Below are 20,336 nucleotides of genomic sequence, written 5' to 3' on the forward strand. Positions count from 1 at the left end.
TTCTCAAACACTCATGGAAAATATTGTCAACATTGCAAGATATAGAAAGAAAAACTATAAGAAATTAGAGCACATCCTGCATTAGGATTGCAACAGCTGTAACACCAATTATATCTCACACTGCAGCCATTTAAAATATTAAATGTTAAATATTCTCTAAACTTATTTGATATATAGAATAAAATGCATTAAAAGAGAGAGACTCTGTGACAGAGGCGTAAAGAGGGAAAAGGACCATGGGCCCCCTGGTGCCCCTTATTCAGTAATCATAAGATGGATCCCATCTATCTTTTGACCCCAGCTACCTATTTATTAAACTTTTGGGAACAACAATTTACAATGTTGCTGCATTTTTGCATTGACAAAACCCAAACAGACAAACACACATGACAAAATTCCCAAAGCTGCATTCGGGGGATTTCCTGCTAAAGTTTCGTTGGCAACGCTAAATTTTCGAAAGACGACACAGACTCACAAGGTGGAAACAATAAAAGTCGCTCTGTTGTAGCATATAAACTTACCATTGTTTTTTTTTTCTTTGATAAATACCTTACCTCTTTGGTATGATGACTTAACTGCTTGCTAGTAGCAATATTACACTCAAAGAAATGTGTGAGCACTGCTACAAAGGAGGCAACTAGCATGTTGCTTCAAAAGCTTGACCGAAGCCTCCAATGACTTCAGTGTATTTTCAATGCTGTACTGTCTGAAAACAATGTGCATCATACAGGCTCAAGATGCAACTTCCCTTTAGTTTACTGCTTCTACGACACACACGGCTGTGCACGGGCATGTGTTGAAAACCTTTAGCGTGCTAGCTCTGCAGTTTGGCGCGGTATCTCTCAGCTGTTGGTTTGGACTCATGTATCCCTCATTGCATGCGCTTCATAACAAGTGTTTTGCATTCTTTTCCTCCCCGATTCCCTCTCTTTGTTCCTCTTTGTGTTCCCGCCAGATGTTTCAGCCCATGATTTTGTTCATCCTCATTCTCGTTCTCTTCTCATCTCTCTCATACGCCGTCATCTTTAAGTTGGTCTTCCTCTTTGCGCTCTTCTTCGTACTGTAGTCCGTTTGTTCTTCTCCACATCGTGTAGTCTGTTAGTTGATTATTACCCCCCCCCCTCGGCTTATCTTCTTTACCCATTTTCTGTTTTTGTTTTTCTCTGCCCGCTTTCTCGTCCCCCTCACACTGTTTGGTGTCTTCTGTCTTTGTTGTCCACAACCCACCTCACACATCTTTCCCTCTCCAATACCACCATCACCACCACCACCACCTGCACCCCGTATCCCGCACCTGTCACCCATCTCCCTAATCCCTTACAACCACCATCCACACTACCCCCCACCCCCTTTCCCCTCCCTTCCCTCTCCTTCCCTCTCCCCACCCCACGACACTCACAGTCCGGTCAGAGGGATGAGCTGGAGTGGCGTCTAGGACAGGAGCGAGGCATGGAGCCCCAGAGCCAGGGTGGGGGCCAGGCCCAGAGCAGGGGAGCCACTGGACTCACTAGGTACCACAGGCCCCTGGCTTTAAAAGTAGAGGTCAGTGCCTCCTCCATCTCCCTTCTGCTAAGTCTGAACCATAAATCTGGACAGTTTTTCTTTTTCTTTTTTTTTTTGACCTGAACACTGTTTTTATATTACTCCATTCCCAACTGATTCAAATGCCCCGCAGGGTGAATAACTGTCAAGTGCAGCTCTGCAGGATGAATGTAAACTCCAAACAGCAACTCCAAAACTAACTCAAACATTTAGATCTCAACATATTGATATGTGCAAAGCTTTGAGACATCCTATTTACATATTTTATTTCCTCTCCTGAGAGTTGCAGCTCTCTATCTCCAGATTTTTCTAGCGCTAACCTGACACAGGTATTTAAGATACAATGAGTGCGGAGCTTACCTTTGAAATGGAAGTGATCTGTGCATGCCAGCTGATGATATCTGTTCTGTTACACCTGTGACATTGTTTGGTGATAGTCAGGGGTTTACAGTTTGGAGTTGATTTTTGGAGTTGACTCAAGTTGAACACTTAGGTACAGGTACAGGTCAAATGTAACGTTCGATTTCACAGATTACTTATAAATTAAAGAAAAAAAGCATAAGTTATGTTGATCCCTAACAAAGGCATCTTACATTACATCCAAATACACTCCAAATTTGGCTGATTGTAAATGACAGTGGGTTAAATTTGAACTGTCCAGAAGGCCTCTAAGTCCAGCATGTCTAGTGACACTCCAGCCACGGTCAGTTCTTGATGAACACGATGTCACTTCATCCACTCGCTCTACTTCCACACTAAAATCCACTCCCACGGCTACTGATGTTCAATTTATTTTATTTCTCCTTTGGTTTCACATTTTCGTCTTTCTTTGAAAATTTGTATCACCCCTGGAAGTAGGTTTGATTACCGATAAAAGTTCAAAGGAGCTTGAAAACATTTTGCTCATTCATTGCAGCAGATTTGCTGATCCTGTATGCATCTGCGGGTGGGCGGGCAGTTTGTTGCTCTTTTAAACAGCAGCCGTGTACAACTGCAGTACATTAGGATGACTTGTTAGGCCTGTGTGTGTATTTAGTGTATTATAGCTGAATCTGCAGGCAGTGCACTCTGCAACGATGCCCTCTGGCTCTGGTTCATCACTACCAGTATTACTTTCGTGATTCAGCATATTTAATGTATGTAAAAGTGCAGCTGACACAGGGGAACCACAATACCCACACCCCTCCCCTCACACACACAGAAGATCAAAGACCTGAGCGCTACCAGCACACATCATCTCAGATCTGGTAGCTCGTTCGGTGACTCGGCTGATTAATAAACTGGCTGTGTAATCGCAGGACACCGTGATTCATAATCGCTGCCTCATGTTTGTGCTCATAGAGAAATTGCCGGTTGTTATGTAATGCAGAGCACTGGCAGCAGCGACAGCGATGTGACACACAACTATTACAGTTACAGTTATAGCACATTCGTGTGGATTTCTTTTTATCCCCGCGCTCTCTGCTGCAGTATAATCTGCGAGGTGCAGTGAATGAATGGGGAAAGCAGCTTGGATATGGCAGGATTAGCAGTGCACTGTTGGCCTGTGTGATTTGCATTTGACATTGGGCTGACAGGGAGGCGATCCAGGGTCAGTACACGCTGAACAGCTCAACTCGCTGTTGGAGGGTACAGTATAGTCCCAGCAAAGGATAGAGAAGAGAAATCGCATTATAAATTGCTGGAATTTCCAAATTGTCAGTCTGCAGTTTGGGGTATTTTTAGAGGGAAAGATGCGGATGTCTTATGAAAGAGCTGAAGACCGAAGACAAATCATCACATTCAAAACCATAAACATGGACATATCATTTCCCTAAGAGCATTTTTATCTCACTTGTAGTTAAACAAATTTTGCCAATTCCTTTTGCAGTTGGCATGTAATATTTTAGCTTTAATTTTTTTAGCACCACATTTTTTTCCAGCATTTTAATTATTTTAATGCACTTTATCACTTGGTAATTTTTGCAAGTTAGTTAATATTTAATTGGATATTAATTCATTTTCATATTTAAAGATGCGCTTTCAGAAAACTTTTACACAAAAGAATCAGTTCAACTGCAAATTCTCCATTTATTAGTGCATTAACAATTTTCGCATGTTTAGAAAGATTTATTTTGGAGATAGAAATCATTCTACACCTGCCCGATTAGACGTGAAGCAACTCTTTGGTAATTCACAAAAAAATGAAAAAGTCCAGTGCTTGAAATTTGATCATAAAGCTTTGATGCTGCTAAATAAAGAAACAGTCCAGCCTGAAATGAGCAGCATTAAATCCTAATCATTTCTCGAGATGCTGCTGAAGAAGCTTTAATGGGGTTTTTGCTTGCACAAAACTCGGATCTCATTTGAGGGTTTTTTTTCCCCCTCATCTTCCTTGGCGAGTTTTTATTTTGCAGTGGATTGAAAATTATAAATATGATCAAGTAGAATAATCTCGCCCACAAATCCCTGTTTGACTTTCAATTATAGCTTCAAGACCGATCGTGAGACATCGGTATGTGTGTAAATTTATCCAGGGATATGGTTAAATAATTGTTTGCTGTGCTGTTGTGGGTTCAGCTCCGGGACACGCCTGCTTCTGACATCCAGTTTCGTCTGGATCACGAGCGAAGGATGAGGGCGACAACGGAGGAACGGGAGGCCGTCGCTTCTCTGCCTCAGGTACGGTTATTCAGTCTGAACGCCTTCAGAGAATGAGCGCAGGAGCAGCGGCATCACTCTTTGCTGGGTTTTCTATCTTTGCTGGCTGAGCAGAATTTTAAGTGCACGACACCATCTGATGGGAAAGAAAGTTTCAGTATTTTTATTGATTGATTGAATAGTTTTAGACCAACACTGATGTGATACAGTCTTCAGTATGCGTTATCAATGAAACTGCTCTTCATTTGATTCAAGTTTGAGTTTAATTCTACTTAGCTTTGCAACAAAATTTGTTTTTGTTCATAATTTTGTCTTTTTTTCTTATGTTTTGTATTCTTGGTACTTTATGATTCATCCCCAACTGTCTCTTGGGTAATTTGATTCCAAATCATCAAATTTCTGACCATTTTCTGCTCAACTGTCACCAATTTACATATAAACTTCATGGTCCAGAGTTTGATGATATGTACTGATTGGTGTGAAATTTTGGCTTTATATATCAGATACTTTTTAAGATATAGTTTTTGAAAAATTTCCAACACACACACACACAGATCTCAAAAACTATTGAACATAAAAACCATAAAATAAAACATACGTTTTAGCATGCTGGAGTACAAAAACAAAGATATTAGTGGAAGGTCGAATCCAAATAAACAAAGATTTTATATGTATGTATGTATTTGATCTGTTTTGTTTATTTCACTATATGAATGGAGGTTTTTTTGCAGCAGGATGATGAGCGTTTACGTCTGGAGGCCCAGCGTGAGGGTCTGGAGCTGCAGGGCCTTCAGACTCACGAGGTGCCCTGGGCTCAGGAGAGAGCCATGCTGCAACAAGAGGTCCGCCTCTATAGACGCAACATCATCATCATCTACATGAAGCTCAGGTGGATCCTTATGCACTGGAGGCTCGGACGCAAGGAAGACTCTGGAGACGACGCGGTGCACCCAGAGGTGAGTCCGACAGGGGTTTTGTGGACTTACTTTTTACTTAAGCTTTTATCGATGAAATGATTCTCTTCATTTTTTGAGCGCTTTGACTCTTCATTGCACCAGAAACCAGACACAAGTGATGATGAAGCAAAGAAATAATTGTTAAAAAAAATAATAATTAGGGAATGAAAGGGAAAGGATCAAAGAGTTAAAGCAGGGAAAAAAAGTTTTTCTTCTTTTTTTAAACTTTTGCCCCGCAGCCAGCTGAGTCTGATGAATTTTTCAGTATTTTTCGCTTCACTCTCTTGTGGGGGACTTTGCACAGAATCCAGAAACAGTTGTTGGTTTTACCTTTTGCATCATCCATGAAGATGATCTGGTGCACAGAAGTCAGCATTTTGGATTCATTCCATTACTCTCATCATCCAGTGAGAATTAAAGGTAACCGTGGATATACTGAATAATAAATAAAGTTCCAGGAAGCTGTAGTTCAGTGCAGATATGCTGTCGGAGTAACCCAAATCTCTTAAAAATGCTGCAGATAAGGTGGGTTGTGGTTTAAGTCAATCATTAGGAACAACACGAGGAAAACGACAACAAACAAGTGACTCATCCTGATTCACTTCCAGCCCCGTGCCTCTTACTGGTGTGTACGTCCCACCTGCGATGGTTAATTGGTTGGCCGGCTGATTGAGCGATTCCATTAGTTGCTCACCTTGTTGATTCAGCGGTCGATGTTTTCCTTGTTATCTTCTCCTGCCCCTGGTTGATTAAACTCCTAATTTATAAGATTCATGTGTTTAGTTTTGTTTTTCTTAGATGAATACACTCACTGGATTACTCTATGCACCGCAGCCAGCAGCGATAACTTCTTTTCCTTTAATTTTCTCCTGATGGACAATTTATTTTCTTTCTTCGAATGAGCTGTTTTTGCATAATTCTGTGCTGCTGTTTCTAAATCCCTCGTTTTTTCTATCCTGACTCATCGAAGCCTAATTTGTGTACAGATGGTAGAGCAGCGAGTTACCAGCAGGTTTCTTTCTGTGTGTTTACATCGTCCTTATCTTACCTTGACCTTAAATCTTAATTAAACTTGATTTTTTTATATCCTTTAATCATCATAATACCCTCAAAGAGCTTTACAGTCCTTAGATTCAGAAACCGTAAAGCAAATTGATGCTTCTCACCTTTAAAAAACAAAAAAAGGTTGAAAAAAGAAAGAGCTGCTGAACTTATTTTGGTGTTTAGTCTGCAAAGGCTCAAGGCTGCTGAGACCATGTGTTTGAGATTGCGCTGGCTTTGTTGTTAGAATAACTTCAGTTTATTGACGCTAAACATGATCGGAGAGGAAAACTCTCCAATCACGTGGAGAGAATAATTAATCTACTCAAATTCAAGTAACTTCATTTATTCACAATTCTGTATTGAGAACATCTCATTTGCACATTGTCCTGTGTCAGGACACTTGAAACAAAAGCCATCCTAGTAAGAATAATAAATACACTCAAATTTACACCACCAATAGAAGATGGTGTAGTTGTGAATAAGTTTACTTTACTTTGAGCAAGTTTTACACAACTGTAAATCCTGGATGGGGTCAGCCTTCAATCAGAACATCCACCTGCAGGCTGGATAAGCCAAGGAATGAGTGTCCTCTAGCAAGACGGTGAACCTCAGATTGCCCTGATTGGTGAATGCAGGGTGTAGTGTGAACCATAAAAGGTTTAAATAGCATTAAAGAGCATTAAATATAATTTAAAAAGCATTAATATGGTATAAGTATAACACATGAAGAAATCAAATGAGTCAGCTTCAGTTGCTTCTGCTGTGTTTTTTCTGTCAGAGTGTCGAGAAACATTTGAAATATTTTGGATTTCTTTTGCTTGTTTCTTTTGGGTTTTTTGAGGATCTTCTGATTGATGCACTCCATAGACCTCAATGAATGATTTTTGCCTCTAGGCTGTTTCCCTGGAACAGAAAGCATAAAGAGCACTGAGCTCCTCTAACTGACAGGGAAGGCCATACTACACTTCTGTACAAGTCACACTGAGAAGGCTGTGATATGTAACGTCTAAAGCACAAAGCAGCAAGCACTCTATCCGCCTCTTAATCGTGCAGGGGCATTGTCATTTTAAGTGTGTACAGTCCAATGCCTCAAATACGGAAAGATCTGTAAGTGCACGCTGTTCCTTCTGCAAATGTTCTCCATGATTCCCTTCACTGCTGACCTCAGTCAGACGTATGTCTTTGCTGACATGCATGCAACGATATAGGACGAGCATTACACCACGCTCGATCATTTGTTTTGCTTTCTATCTGTTGCATCAAATTTATTAGAGTTACAGCCGAGACTTTTTGGAACAAGTTCAATAACATCGGTATCTGCGGCGTTACAAAGCTCCCATTTATTAAAAATGCCTTTTTTCCTTTTTTCGTTGGAGTTTTGCCTCACTGTCACCTGGTGATAAGGAGACGGCGACTTATTGTGTTTCAAAATTCTCCCAAGTGTCTCTTATCCTTGGAGCCCAGAGATTTTCATTTGAGGGCTTAGAGTTGTGGAGCTTTGACTGACTGAATTTCGAGGATGTTTTTCAGGTGGAAAATTAAGGAATTAAATGGGTGAAGGAGCAGATTATCCAGCTGTCAAAAAAGGGAAAAAATAATAATAATTTTTGCATAACTTAAGTGTGAGTTCATTTCCTCCAAAATAACCCAGACTGAATACGTGTGTGGTTTAAACTCACGGGTATGGATTTTGAGCAGGACTTGTTGTTCGTATTAGATAGCTCAGATGTGTTGGTGAAAGACTTGGGTGTGTCACTAGCTTCTGTCTGTTGCATACTGGGAAAGGCTCAGCGATTGTGAGCCTGAAACAGAATGTGTTGGTACACAACAAAAAAACCCACAAACTAAGCGCACGAATGAAAACATGGCTTTTTGTTGCTCTATCATCTGTTCCAGTTTGAGAAGTTGGAGGGCTTCCCAGAGTTGGGAGTGATCATGGAGCAGGCGGAGGGGGAGTCAGACCGAGACGACAGACTGTGTTTACCACAGACTCCAGGGGACGTCCCCGACACCACACCCATCATCCCTCTGCCGTCACCTGACCGTCACCTGCAGCATCAAAGACAGGTACAGCGCCTCTTACAGCAGCTCCACTGTCACACACGCTTTATGAAATGTAAAAAGGCAAACACCGTTTTAGAGACACCTGTTCAGCTGCTCATTAACACGATTAGTTGATTAGCCAATCATATGGCAGCGACTTGGTCTTTCGTGTCATGTAGGCATGGTCAAGACAACCTGGTTTAGAAATCGACGAGTCTCGACTTCTGCTGCAACATTCAGATGGTGGAGTCAGAATTTACTGTAAACATGATGAAACCATCCTGGCTTGTATGAATAGATCAGGTTGCAAGTAGGGCTGTAAGGGTGTGGGGAATTTCTTTTGGCACACTTTGGACCCCAAAGTACCAACTGACCGTCATTTACCTGCCAGAGTTGACCTGAGTATCATGTCCATCCCTTCATGACCACAGTGTGCCCTGATCTCTATCCAGTTAGAGCCTCTTCCCATCTTGAATCCGACACTCATTGCAAATTCTCCCAAACTGAGCCCCAATAATGTTTTAATTTATTGCCATTTTAATCCGTGTGGATAAGATCGTCTTTTTCTGTTGCACGTTTAGGGCAAAGATCTGAAATTGAGTCATTCGTCTGGTGGAGGCTTTCTGGGCACTTTAAAGAGCAAAAGCTTGTTAATGCTCACTCACATAATGACTCTCACTTACTGTGTTCAAAAGCATGAATTTGGCAACCTTATGAGTATAATATGAGCACAGCGTGCGTCAGAAATGTAATAAACTTGGATAGGATGTCAAGTTTGAGGCACGATGACTGTACGATGGTATTACTGAATGAAAAAAGGGCTTTGGCTGCAGTTCTACTACTATTTGTTTCAAGCTCCATCATCCTTAGTGCAGTTATGATAACACGGTTTCTTTGTTCTTTCTTCAGCACAGTTTTCTGGATGAATGAATTTATATTTTCAGAATGACCGTGAGCTCTAACACAAACAAAAAGGTTCAAAGCTGTGTTTAGTAAAACAGAGTGGAATACAGTAAGATGTAATGGAGACTTCAGTAACTGTAAAAAGAAAACACATCAAAAGTTATACCCTTTTTTTTTTTTTACTCTTTCATTGTGTGCAAATGAGTGTTTGGCAGATATTCATTGGAGCTGCTTGGCACAGTATGCAGATGGGAATTTTGACCTACATAACTGGTTAGAGACGGTAATTATTTTGGGTAAACCCAGTTTTATGCTTCTTGTTTATGCAAACATCAGGAGACAAAAGGAGCTTCCTTTTTTTGAGTTTCTAGATCTTTCATGTGATGAAATCTCCTTTCAGTACCTCAGCTGACCCCCCTTAAAGTAAAGAAAGCAGCTAGACATTTTGGGTCGAATGCATTATTAAGCAGCACTAAGTGCTCTACTTTGTCGTGTTTTGATTTTTCCCAGCATCTCAAAAATGGTGTGTACAATGATCTGACATTGTAGCTTCAGTATATGAACAAGCGTGCATAGTAGGTTAACGTGAGGGCAGAAATGCAGACTTGATATAGTAAGCATTTGCACACGTGCAGCAGAACAAGCACAGATCATAGGTCCTGCAGCCAGAGTGAGATATTAGTGACATAAGATTATTTTAAGATGTGAAAGGGTCATTCTCAGTTCTCAGTGACAACCGGAGAAGAAAGTAGGCAGATTGGTGATGAAGAAATCCTTCATTCCTTCGGGTACTGCAGTTGGCTGATATGATTGAAGTGCTTAAGCATATATGAATAGCCTACATACGGCAGATAAGTTCTGCAGTCGTTGTGAACTTTCATCACATTTCTGGTAGGGAGAGCTCCTCCTTTAATTAGACTAAGCAGTCTGTGAACGTGGTGTTTTTCCAGCAGCTGAATGTTGACGTCTAACCGTTGACTTCACAGCACTCAGATACTGACGTCACCGGTTTTGGCAACGACGTTTGAACCAGATTGTGGTTTTTGTGTTGCTGCTTAAACATGGGCAGGATCTTCCATTCACTCCACTTTCCTCAGTCATTCATACGAGGTTTAATCGCTGTTTCTGGTTGTTGATGCTGAGATTGATGCTAGAAATTCACTGCTGTTGCTAGCATAATACTAGCTTTAAATCACAATGGTAGATGATGTTGTAAAGTGGCTCATTGTGCTGTGACAACCTACATATTTAAGGGAAAGTAAAGAAATGCTTCATAGGAGCCGATTCATTTCTTTAAAACTTGGCCCGTGGTCCTCATTCTTTATATTAAACTCACTTGTAGAATTTGTTGTGTTTTATAGCGACTTCTGAGTGAAGGTGATTGCTCACTCTTGTAGTTATAGAAATGTGAGACCTGTGAAACCTTGATTGTTTTTATCCTGTGGCCTTACAAGCACAACAGGAGGCAGGCTGTAAAGGCAGAAAGGGAGTTTTACTTCAATAGTATAGGTTCAAGGTTACAAAAACAGGCAGACGGGGAGCACAGGGAGGATCAGGCTGAGGCAGAACCCAAAGTATGAGGAAAGGTTAAGAAAACAGAATGCTTGAAAGGTCAGGCATCAAGATAATCTACCAAAGGTGGAGGTGTATGTACTGAGGACTGGTGGGAGTGGCTGGTCTGAAGAAGCATAGGAGCAGGTCATAAGAAAACAAAACCCAGGCTGAATGATTTTTGCGACTGTGACGTCTGCTAGATATGAGCTCTTCTGGTGAAAGTGATATAAATGGTCAAATGGCCCCTTTGTTTTTAATCTTGTACGGGTGAAAATGTACTACTATGAAAACTGTAACAGCTGTGAAGGATATGAACACACAGGGAGTTAAAAGAGGGGAATAGAAAATAAATGATCGATGAATCTGAATCACAGGAAATCCACCAGCAGGCTAAGCCAATAGCAGCATAACTAAAAGCTGATCAGCCTTGATTAAATCAGACTCAGAATCAGTTCCAGGACTAACTTTACGTGTTATCAGAAAGGAAACTTTTATGTCTCATCCTAAAAGTAGAGAGGGATATCTGTGTCCTAAATCCAAACTGGGAGTTTGTTCCTGATAGCTGAAGGCTCTTCCTCCCATTCTACTTTTGGAAACTCCAGAAACCACAAGTAAGCCTGCAGTCTGAGAGGGAAGAGCCCTATTGGGAAAATATGATACTAGTAAGTCTTAACAATATGATGGAGTCGAGATCAAGATTTTAAATTCAGTTCTGGGGCTAATATGGGAAAAACATGTCAGGTTCTTTTCTCAGATCATTCATCATGTACTCCGTAGATGGGTTCTTCATTAAATTTGAACATTTTTTTATTGTTTTACACTAAAAGCAACGGGAAAATTATGAGTTTACTGTGCAAGAAATTCTCTGACATGGCCCACTTAGAATCATATTGGGCTGCCTGTGGCTCATTAATTAAAATGAGTTTGACTTCTGTTATATAGAGTATGCTAGAAAGGTAAAAGCACAGCTATTTATATTCCTTTTATAATGAGAGCCTCAGTCTTTGGATACTTTTTTCATCTTATCTTTGTTTTGGTATTATTTACCCTAAAAACATAAATAAAAAAATGAACTATAGAAGACTCAAGCAAACAATAGTTTGCAACTATTGCGCTCATGTTATGTTCTCAGATCCGGCAGCGCTGTATTGACACCTCGAGGTGATCAGACTCTTTTTGTGATTCACTGCCTCCTGCCAAGACCTGAAGCCTCTCCACAGCAGGACCACCAGAGGCAAACAGCTCTGCAAACACCTCTCTGAGCAGACAGCTCAGGCAAGCACCGCTGTTCGTTTCCCTGTGCTCGACTGGATGCTGCTGCTCATGTAGCCATGAGCCATACGAATCCGAATCCAGATCCTGGATGACGAAAGTTTTTGTTGCAGCCATAATTAGCGCATTGCTCAGAAGTTCTGAAGGAATTTTAAACAGTTTTTTATTCTCACCCAGCTTTCAGCTCTTTACTCGACGAGGTCAAGAAAAGGACAAGGATAGAAAAAAATAGAGTAGAATAGACAAGAAGAAAAGTAAAAATGATTTTATAAAACGCTCACAAAGCAGGTTCATCCCGAGGTGATTCAGAGAAAAAAGGACGTGGGTTGAACGAATCACAGTTTTCAAGATAAGGATTCTGAGTGTGTTCATTCACAGTTTGCCCAATGTGTGTTTCTGATGATTGTTTTGTCTACATCCTGTTCGTGCAGTTCGGCGAGACACGTCGAGTGCTACAGGTCTTGCGGACGCTGCTGGAGGAGTTTCGAGAGGAGCTGCGGGAGGAGGAGGCGCGGCGATGCCAACTGCAGCAATCCTACGCCAATGACAAAGCCGCCTGGGAGGTCAAGTGGGCAGAGATGAAGTGCCATGTCGCCCAGGTACAGATGGCGTCTCAGCACCCACCTTTAAAGGGACAGGACACAATCTGCTTTTTTTTTTTTTTGCCTTTTTGCACTCAGAGAAAACCTGTTTTGTTTTCCCTTTTTTCTACCTGTGAGCTCACTGCTCCTCTTTGGCCAGTTTTCTGATTTGAAAGTAAAGCGCTGGAATGAATAATAACTCTAAATAGTGTCTTAAACCATATCACATCTGACAAACAAACGAACATTCATAATCTCTCCTCACCGATTAAATTTAAAAAAAGAACCGCATCCAAGGAAATAATGATGAATCACACTCTTGGCACTGCACAATGGATATAATCTGTCTTTGCGCAAACTAATTAATTCAGCTTTGAGCCTAATTGTTCAGTGTGACTCTGTGCACATCTTACAGAACTGAAAACAGCTGTTAAAGCACTCATTCATATTCCTAATGAGATAGAAGTGCTTTGTACTTTGAAAGTATACCATCCTCATCTAAAAATGACATGGCTGTGTGTAACCTGATGTTTGTGTTGGTGTCATAAATGCTGAAGTCTGCTGATATAACAAACACATCTAGTTTTATTTGCTAAAGCATGCTTTCCTGCATCAACTATTAACTATTAAAAAGACCAGTTTTAGTAACAGATCGACGTATCTGATTAGTTTTGGCTAATCAAATGGCTCAAAAAAGAAAACTGTTGTTGGCAAAGCCCTGTGCATAGATTGCATAGATTTTGAACTTTTAACTGTATTTTCATATTTTTTTAACAGCTTTTTGCATTAGTAAAGACCCCCATCTTATAGTGGAATCCATACTACCCAAAAATACAAGGACATTTTCTGTTACCTTTACACGTTTATCATGTAGCTTCACTGATATAACCCACTTCACATCAAAGTGGCCCGTATGTAGCCCACGATGTAAAACGAGTTTGGCAACCCTGATCTAAACCAGTCACTTCCTTAGAGGAGGTAATTAGTGTTTTATAAAAATGTAAAGGTTTGTTATAAAAGCACTTTTAAAACCAGCTGATTGGTGAGCCACATATTTTCTTTATGACTTGGTGGAGGGCAGAAGCTAAAAGAGCGAGTAATGGACCTACCCCTCTAAAGCAGGGGTCCCCAATCCCAGTCCACGGGGGCCGGTGCCCCTGCAGGTTTTAGATCTCACCCTGGGTCAACACACCTGAATCACATGATTAGTTCATTACCAGGCCTCTGGAGAACTTCAAGACATGTTAAGAAGGTTATTTATCCATTGACATCAGCTGTGGTGGGACAAGGACACATCTAAAACCTGCAGGGACACCGGCCCTCGTGGACTGGGATTGGGGACCCCTGCTCTAAAGCCACGAGTATCGTTTTAATCCGTGTGTTTTTGTGAGGTTTTGAGACCCCTATAGCATCAGTGTCATTTTCTTTTCCTTGGAAAACCTGAACAAATTGCACAACAAATTTTTAAGCAATAAATTACACAAAACTGCTGGCTGTAGCAAAAAAAGATCTAAATTAAAACTCATATTTGCAAACTGATATTTTTTTTCTTTTTCATTTGTCAGAAGATTCAGTAAAAACTCAAGTTTCAAGAAATTATAATTTTTTGGGTATTATTTCATGGTTCAAACTTTATAGGGTTTAAAAAGGGAAACGTTTGAGGTATACGTATCTAGATCGATGGCTTACTCTTCTGATGTCATTTTTCAAAACTCCCCTCACAGTCTGGCGGTCTAATTAAGATACCTGTTGTTTGATTTCCTCCCAGCTCCCATCTGTAGGCTCAGAGGAGATAATTAGTCATCAATCACTCCTAAATTTTGTTGTAACAGATTCAAAGGAAGCGGGGAACTCTGCTGCAACAAATCTGTCATTTTGAAAAGCAGTTCTCTGACTGAAGTGTCGGGATTGTGTTCACAGCGTGTTTCTAAGAAAAACTGTTATTAAAGGTCAAACATAATTAAATCGTTTAAATCTCACATGAGGCGAAATAAACAGCAACTTTATTCTGAGAAGCAGCACATTTGTTTGGCAGCGTTTGCTGAGTGTGTTTTCTTTGCGTGCGTCTCTGTGGGTACCTCGCTGTCGCCGCGCGGGAAATCTAAAACTTTCTTTCCCGTTGAGAATCGAACCGGGTCCTGAATGTCCTCTCTGACCACTTTGCTGAGAGCTAAAAATTTGAAACCCTTGGTGGGTGGAGAAGTGTCTCTTATCAGCCTGAGCTGATTTTTTTTTTTAAAGGAAACTGCAGCTTTGGGAACCAATTAAGAGGCTCGAGTCAAAGGAGGAAGATTATCTTTTTAACTCTTGTGCTTTTAATCTGTAAATCTCTTACACGGTTCAATCCTTCCACAGAGGAGAGGTCGCTGAAGGCCACAGTGGGAACTAATGTACTTATTTGCTCTGATAACTGTGCAGAGTTCTTTACTTGCTTCACTTATTAGGACTTTAGAAATATACTTCTCATTCAGGATTATTATACAGCCCAGTAGACCAGAGTCGAATTGGAAATTGCTCTCACCTGTGGACATAACCAGTGATTATGTTATTGCTTACGCTGCCTCCTGTTTCATGCTCTGGTCTGGCCACCTGCTCGCCCCTACAGAGCTGCCTGTATTAATAATACCGCAGAGTCTGACTTATAGAATTCATTCAGCAGCTCTAAGTGTACTCATCGTCTCCTCCGGTGTCAAATTAGGCAGGTTTAAAACAGATAAAAAGCCTACAAGGCAAATATTTGTGAATGAGAGAACGGAAGCTCGTGTTTGAGGAGGTCCGTGTGCACGACTCTCCTGCTGCAGACTCTACTTTGTACCATTATGTCTTGGAATGAAAGCATGTCTGAAGACTACAAAGCTCCGCTCTGCAGAAAGAGAAGCTTCCCTCTCGTTGTTCTGCAGCTTTGAAGAATCTGCAGAATGCCTGATTCCCTTCTTCTTCCTCCCCCCCTCCCCGCTATTGTGTGGTTAGACATATAAATTCAGGTTTGAACTGTCTCTGCCTGCTGCAGAATAACCGCTTCGTCATCCTCTCTTGTCATTTCTCTGTGTACAGCAGAGATTCAATTCATTTTAATTAATTTGAACTGGTTTTAAGTTGGGAAAAAGTCACCTAGCAGCAAGAAGGTCCTTGGTTCAGATCCAGGTGTGGTGTTTGCTTGTTCCACCTTGTTCCTATGTGGGTTTTCTCCGGCTACTTTAGGTTAGATAGCAATTCTAAATTGAAATTAAGTGTGAAGGTGAGAGTGACTGATTGATTGGACCCCCCTCAGACCTGTGACCTGTCCGGGGGATACCCCCACCTCTCGATCCGTGACAGCTGGGTTAGGCTCCAGCCTCACCTGGGCAATAAAGTGGATGGTTTTTATCGCTTATCGTGCCATTTTACCCTTTTATTTGGCCCTTAAGTTATAAAAGAAGATCATTCTCACCTGCATGTCTGCACAGTAATTGTGTAACGATAAAGAGTTCAGCGTGAAAAGTGGGAAGAGTTGGACCGGCACAAGAACCGTGCTGCTTTGTTGTGTTGATTAGGTGAGTGAGCAGCAATGCTTTGGAGAAGGACCCAGAGCCGCAGTGCAGTGAGAGAAAAGTGAAAAGCCTTCTGCTACTTTTAATTTTCTCTCTGCCTCGTCCTTTTTTTTAACTTCTGTGTTTGGTGACTTTCACCCTCAGTTCAGCAGAACTTTGATAACAGGCTGTTGAATGCTGCTACAGCCCGAGTAAACGGACAAAACACAAGGAATATAAAGTTAGAGAAGACTGTCGTCAGTTTTTTTTGATACATACAAGAGTAAAATGTTTCTAGGAAGCACTGAAAATATGATAATATAGTTGTTTTGTTTAATTTTATTTATTTTTGTCCTGTAGGAAGATGTGGTAAAGAGTTCTTAATTAGCTTTTGTTTCGTTTTTTTTTTTTTCTTCAATTTGAAATGCACTGAGCTCTGAGCTCTCAGGATCAACCTACATTCCCTATCTTTTCAGTTTTATTCTAAGCTAAGCAAACCGTCTTCTGGCTACAAGTATGTATAATAGAAGCCTGAAAGTGATATTGATTCTCTTAAATTTCCCAAAGGTTTTTATCGACTACTCTTTTATTTGAGAATATATTTCTTCAAGCTGCTCTTTGAACCAACGTCATGCCTAAAATCTTCCTTTGTTGATTAGGATTCAAACAAAAATTTGCATTGTAAAAGTTTTCTCTTACTTATTAAAGACTACAGCGTCTGTTTACATCTTCATCTAACACGTATGCTGCTGCTGGCATAACACTGTGATTTTCAGCATTGCAAAATGACACCGATCAGTCCCAGTGAGCCGTTTAATTGTTGGCTCGTCCGCACGTGTCGATCATTCGTAGTGTGAGAGTGAGCGTTTGTTTCAGCCAACGCCTTTTCATTCGTTTTTCTGTTCTGTTTTGACATTGATTTATTATTTTGTGGTTTGGTGACCTGCTTGGCTGCACTCACGTTTGTATGTTACTGAACTGACAGAAAGTTTGGAAGAAGATCTTTTAATTGTCTGAAAACTTTCTATTTACAAATGTTGTGCTCTAAAATTAAAGCAGTCTTTCACAGAAATTACAAAACAGTAGGATGGTTTTGTAATAAGTGTTTTGCCTTCATGTTAATAACGTTAAAGCCAAATTAAACAGAAATGCTATCAAAAATTTAACAGCAAACTGCCACTGCAGAGACTTTTACTATTCTCTGGTATTTTCTCTTTTTCTGTGTTTTTTATTTATCGTCTCTTTTCAATATTTGTGTCTCATCTTCGACCAGCTGGAGGAGGAGGAGCAAGGTAAGGTGCGAGGTGAAGCGCAGGGAGGCGAAGGGGAGCCAGCTGCAGACACCGAGTGGGCCCTGAAGCTGGAGCGCGAGGAGCATCGTCGTCTGCTTGCCGAGAGCCACAACACGTCGCTGGATCTGCGCTGGAAGCTGCAGCACGGAGAGAAGAGGTGGAACCAGGAGAGGGTCGATCTCCTGGAGCACTTCGACAGGGAGCGGCAGGAGTGGGACAGCAGTATGCGGGAGCTCCACCGGAAGATGGAGAGGGTGAGAGAAGGGCGGGAGTAAAAATAGACAGAATAGTAGTGGTAATAATGGCAAAGAAGGAAAGATTTGACTCAATCTGAGGTCTTTGCTGTAATGTAATCATTGGAATCATCTGTTTACAAGGTTTGAAATTAACTTTAAACTGGACTACAATTTCCCAAAATAAATGTGAAGATTTACAGCTCCATGACAACTTCAGCAGCTCCTCCTGCTGAACGTTATCAAGAAACAACAGTAGAAGTTGCAGGTTTCATTCTGGGATCGAACTTTCCTGATAACTGATCAGCAGTTCAGTTTATTGACCAGTAAGTAAGTTAAAAGAAAACTCAGACATTTCAATTCTTAACTCTTACAAATAGCCAAAACATTTTTCACAGTTAATGCCATTTTATAGACGTGTTTTCTCTTGTTCACAGGCAAAAAAACAAAATATTCCTTTTATACATTGATATAAAACAGAGAAAAGCTTTAAATCTTCATATTTGAGAGACGGTCTTGTATCATTTTTTTTGTAGCACGTCGTCACATTACTGCTTTCTGTGCTTTGACATAGAAAACATGAAGCATTTTTTTTTTTTTATAATTTTGCCATATTTTTATATTATGATCATTGCATTCATCCGAGTCCTGGCATTTCTGCTAGACAGAAGTTCTTAAAGTTTATCTGAGTTGCCTAATATCCCTCTTTTGTGAGGGAGACTAGGCAAAGATGGCAGCGTATAATCTTTATTTAATCTCTGTGAGCTCTGAATGTCTTTTGCATGAGTCTTAGACCTGAGACATCGGAGATAAAGAGGGAAAAACTAAAGCTATTTAAAACTTTTTAGAAATAAAGTTTTAAGGGGAGACAATCAACAAAATTATAGCTAATAGATTTTTTTTATGCATTTCTTTTGCTGCATCAGTGTTTTAATAAAGGAATGAGAGAAAGAAACCCAGACAAAGGACTCAGGGCGATTATAGTAGATGCAATAATTGAGCATAACTGAATAATTTATGTCCTTTGTGCGATTTAATTAGACGAGCTGTAGCATTGCACTTTTTGCGTTTTGATGTTCAGGGCAGGAAGTAGAACTACACACTGATTAATATGATGTGTGTGTGAGCGTATTATCATTCAGACCAGGGGACAGGAATACACCTCTCTGAATATAGTTTACGCTTTCCAGCTCAGAGAGGGGGAAAAAACTGCTGATGCACCTCTGAATGGAGATGCAGAGCAGGAGGTGGAAATGCATTATTCAGCAATGTTGCAGGAAACTATAAAGCACAGGTCATCCACTGAACTGCTCAGACTGGCAGGCTGAAAGTGAATGAGTAATGTGGCTGTTCTTCCTTAAACTTCAAGCCAGGAACAAGGTGCTTAACCTCAAGTGCTGCAGGTGGATTACTGTGCGAGTGACATTGGAGTAACAGAGCACAAGAATATAGCGCGTGTGTGGTAAAAGCCTCCTCTGCTTAACAGAAATGGATAATAAATTAAAAAAAAGAGAGAGGTGGAGATATGTTCTGGAAAGAAGAGGAGTGATCAGAGAATACATGGTTGTGAATGAGAAGAACAGATGGAGATGTACATGTGCAAGGAGCAGAGGTAGTGAAGGCGGTAAGGAGCGTTGGTGTGACAGAGGGATGCTAGGGACAGGGTGAGAGGGAGGTGACCCCTAAAAGGAGCAGAAGAAGCTAAATTAAAGGATAGATACACTTTAATGGGAATTCCCATTTTGGAGCCTCGATTTAGGCATCATAGCATCACCAGTTTGGCTTATTTCTGTTTTTTATTTTTTTTTGTTTTGTTTTGTTTTTTGAGCTAGATTTAATGAGAGAGTTGAGTGCTGTGTACTATCAACTAATAATGACAGACAAGCTGCATCCATGTACAGATGTAGCCTTTCTGATGAAACCCTCCCTTGTATCCAGGCACGGGTCCAGCACTCCGAGTGCACTAACATGTGATCGGACAACTTTCTGCACTAAAGTTGTGCATTTTAAAATGGGAGCTTTTTTTGCACACTTCCCTTGACTGCAGGACCACATGAGAGGTTTTGCATGCTTTATAGTGCTAAACCTGTGAAGGAGCCAGTAGGGTGAATGGATGAGCTTGGTTAAAACCACGCAGTGGCAATGTTTCATGTCTCAGAGAGGTGTGTCTAAAGATCACTCTTCAAAATTAATTTTAAGGGAACTTGATGTCAAATAAAAATCTGTTTGCTGCTCATGAAAAGAAAAAAACTTGTATATTATCTGATATAATTAACTGACTTTTTTATTTTTATTTGAATTTTATTTTTTATTTTATTTGTATTCTTTCACTTATTGTTGCATGTGTGTTGTTGGTGCCTGTGTTTGAGTAATTTCTGTAACTGTGAGACATCTGCTGCTGCCTATCTTGGCCAGGTCTCCCTTGAAAAAGAGGTTTTTAATCTCAATGGGATCTTCCTGGTTAAATAAAGGTTAATAAATAAATAAATAATTAAATATAAAGCTGTAGAGCTTTTTAAATTCTTAATCATCGACCTCAAGATTCATTATGGCAAATGTGCCACTTTCACTAGCAGCTGATTACGGTAGCTTAGCATACATAGAGTAAAAAGTCAGATTGCTTTTTTTATACCTTTGTACAAACTTAGGCCGGCTGGTCTCTGTGGTTCTGCCAGTCTGTGTTACTGTTTGGCACCTCAGTTGGTTTAAACTTGGCATGCACACATGAGATCTGTGTCATTCTTCATTGAACACTCAGCACATGCCA

At 40.6% G+C, this 20,336-nt stretch overlaps 1 protein-coding gene across 5 annotated transcripts in view; it reads left to right on the forward strand.

Moving 5' to 3' along the window:
* The window catches only part of mtcl1 (microtubule crosslinking factor 1), a 79,407-nt gene that overhangs the window by 45,677 nt on the left and 13,394 nt on the right, over positions 1-20,336 (forward strand). For 3 of the 5 annotated variants that reach the window (XM_026150591.1, XM_026150592.1, XM_026150588.1), the window contains exons 6-11: positions 1,402-1,542; positions 4,102-4,203; positions 4,914-5,138; positions 8,079-8,249; positions 12,386-12,553; positions 17,318-17,590. In XM_026150591.1, the coding sequence (XP_026006376.1) occupies positions 1,402-1,542; positions 4,102-4,203; positions 4,914-5,138; positions 8,079-8,249; positions 12,386-12,553; positions 17,318-17,590 (1,080 nt within the window). The remainder of the gene's footprint in view (positions 1-1,401; positions 1,543-4,101; positions 4,204-4,913; positions 5,139-8,078; positions 8,250-12,385; positions 12,554-17,317; positions 17,591-20,336) is intronic. The other 2 variants (XM_026150589.1, XM_026150590.1) reach the window with 2 other exon arrangements.

This window comes from Astatotilapia calliptera, chromosome 18 (genome assembly GCF_900246225.1).
Source record: "Astatotilapia calliptera chromosome 18, fAstCal1.2, whole genome shotgun sequence".
In the NCBI taxonomy this organism is placed as follows: Eukaryota; Metazoa; Chordata; class Actinopteri; order Cichliformes; family Cichlidae; genus Astatotilapia; species Astatotilapia calliptera.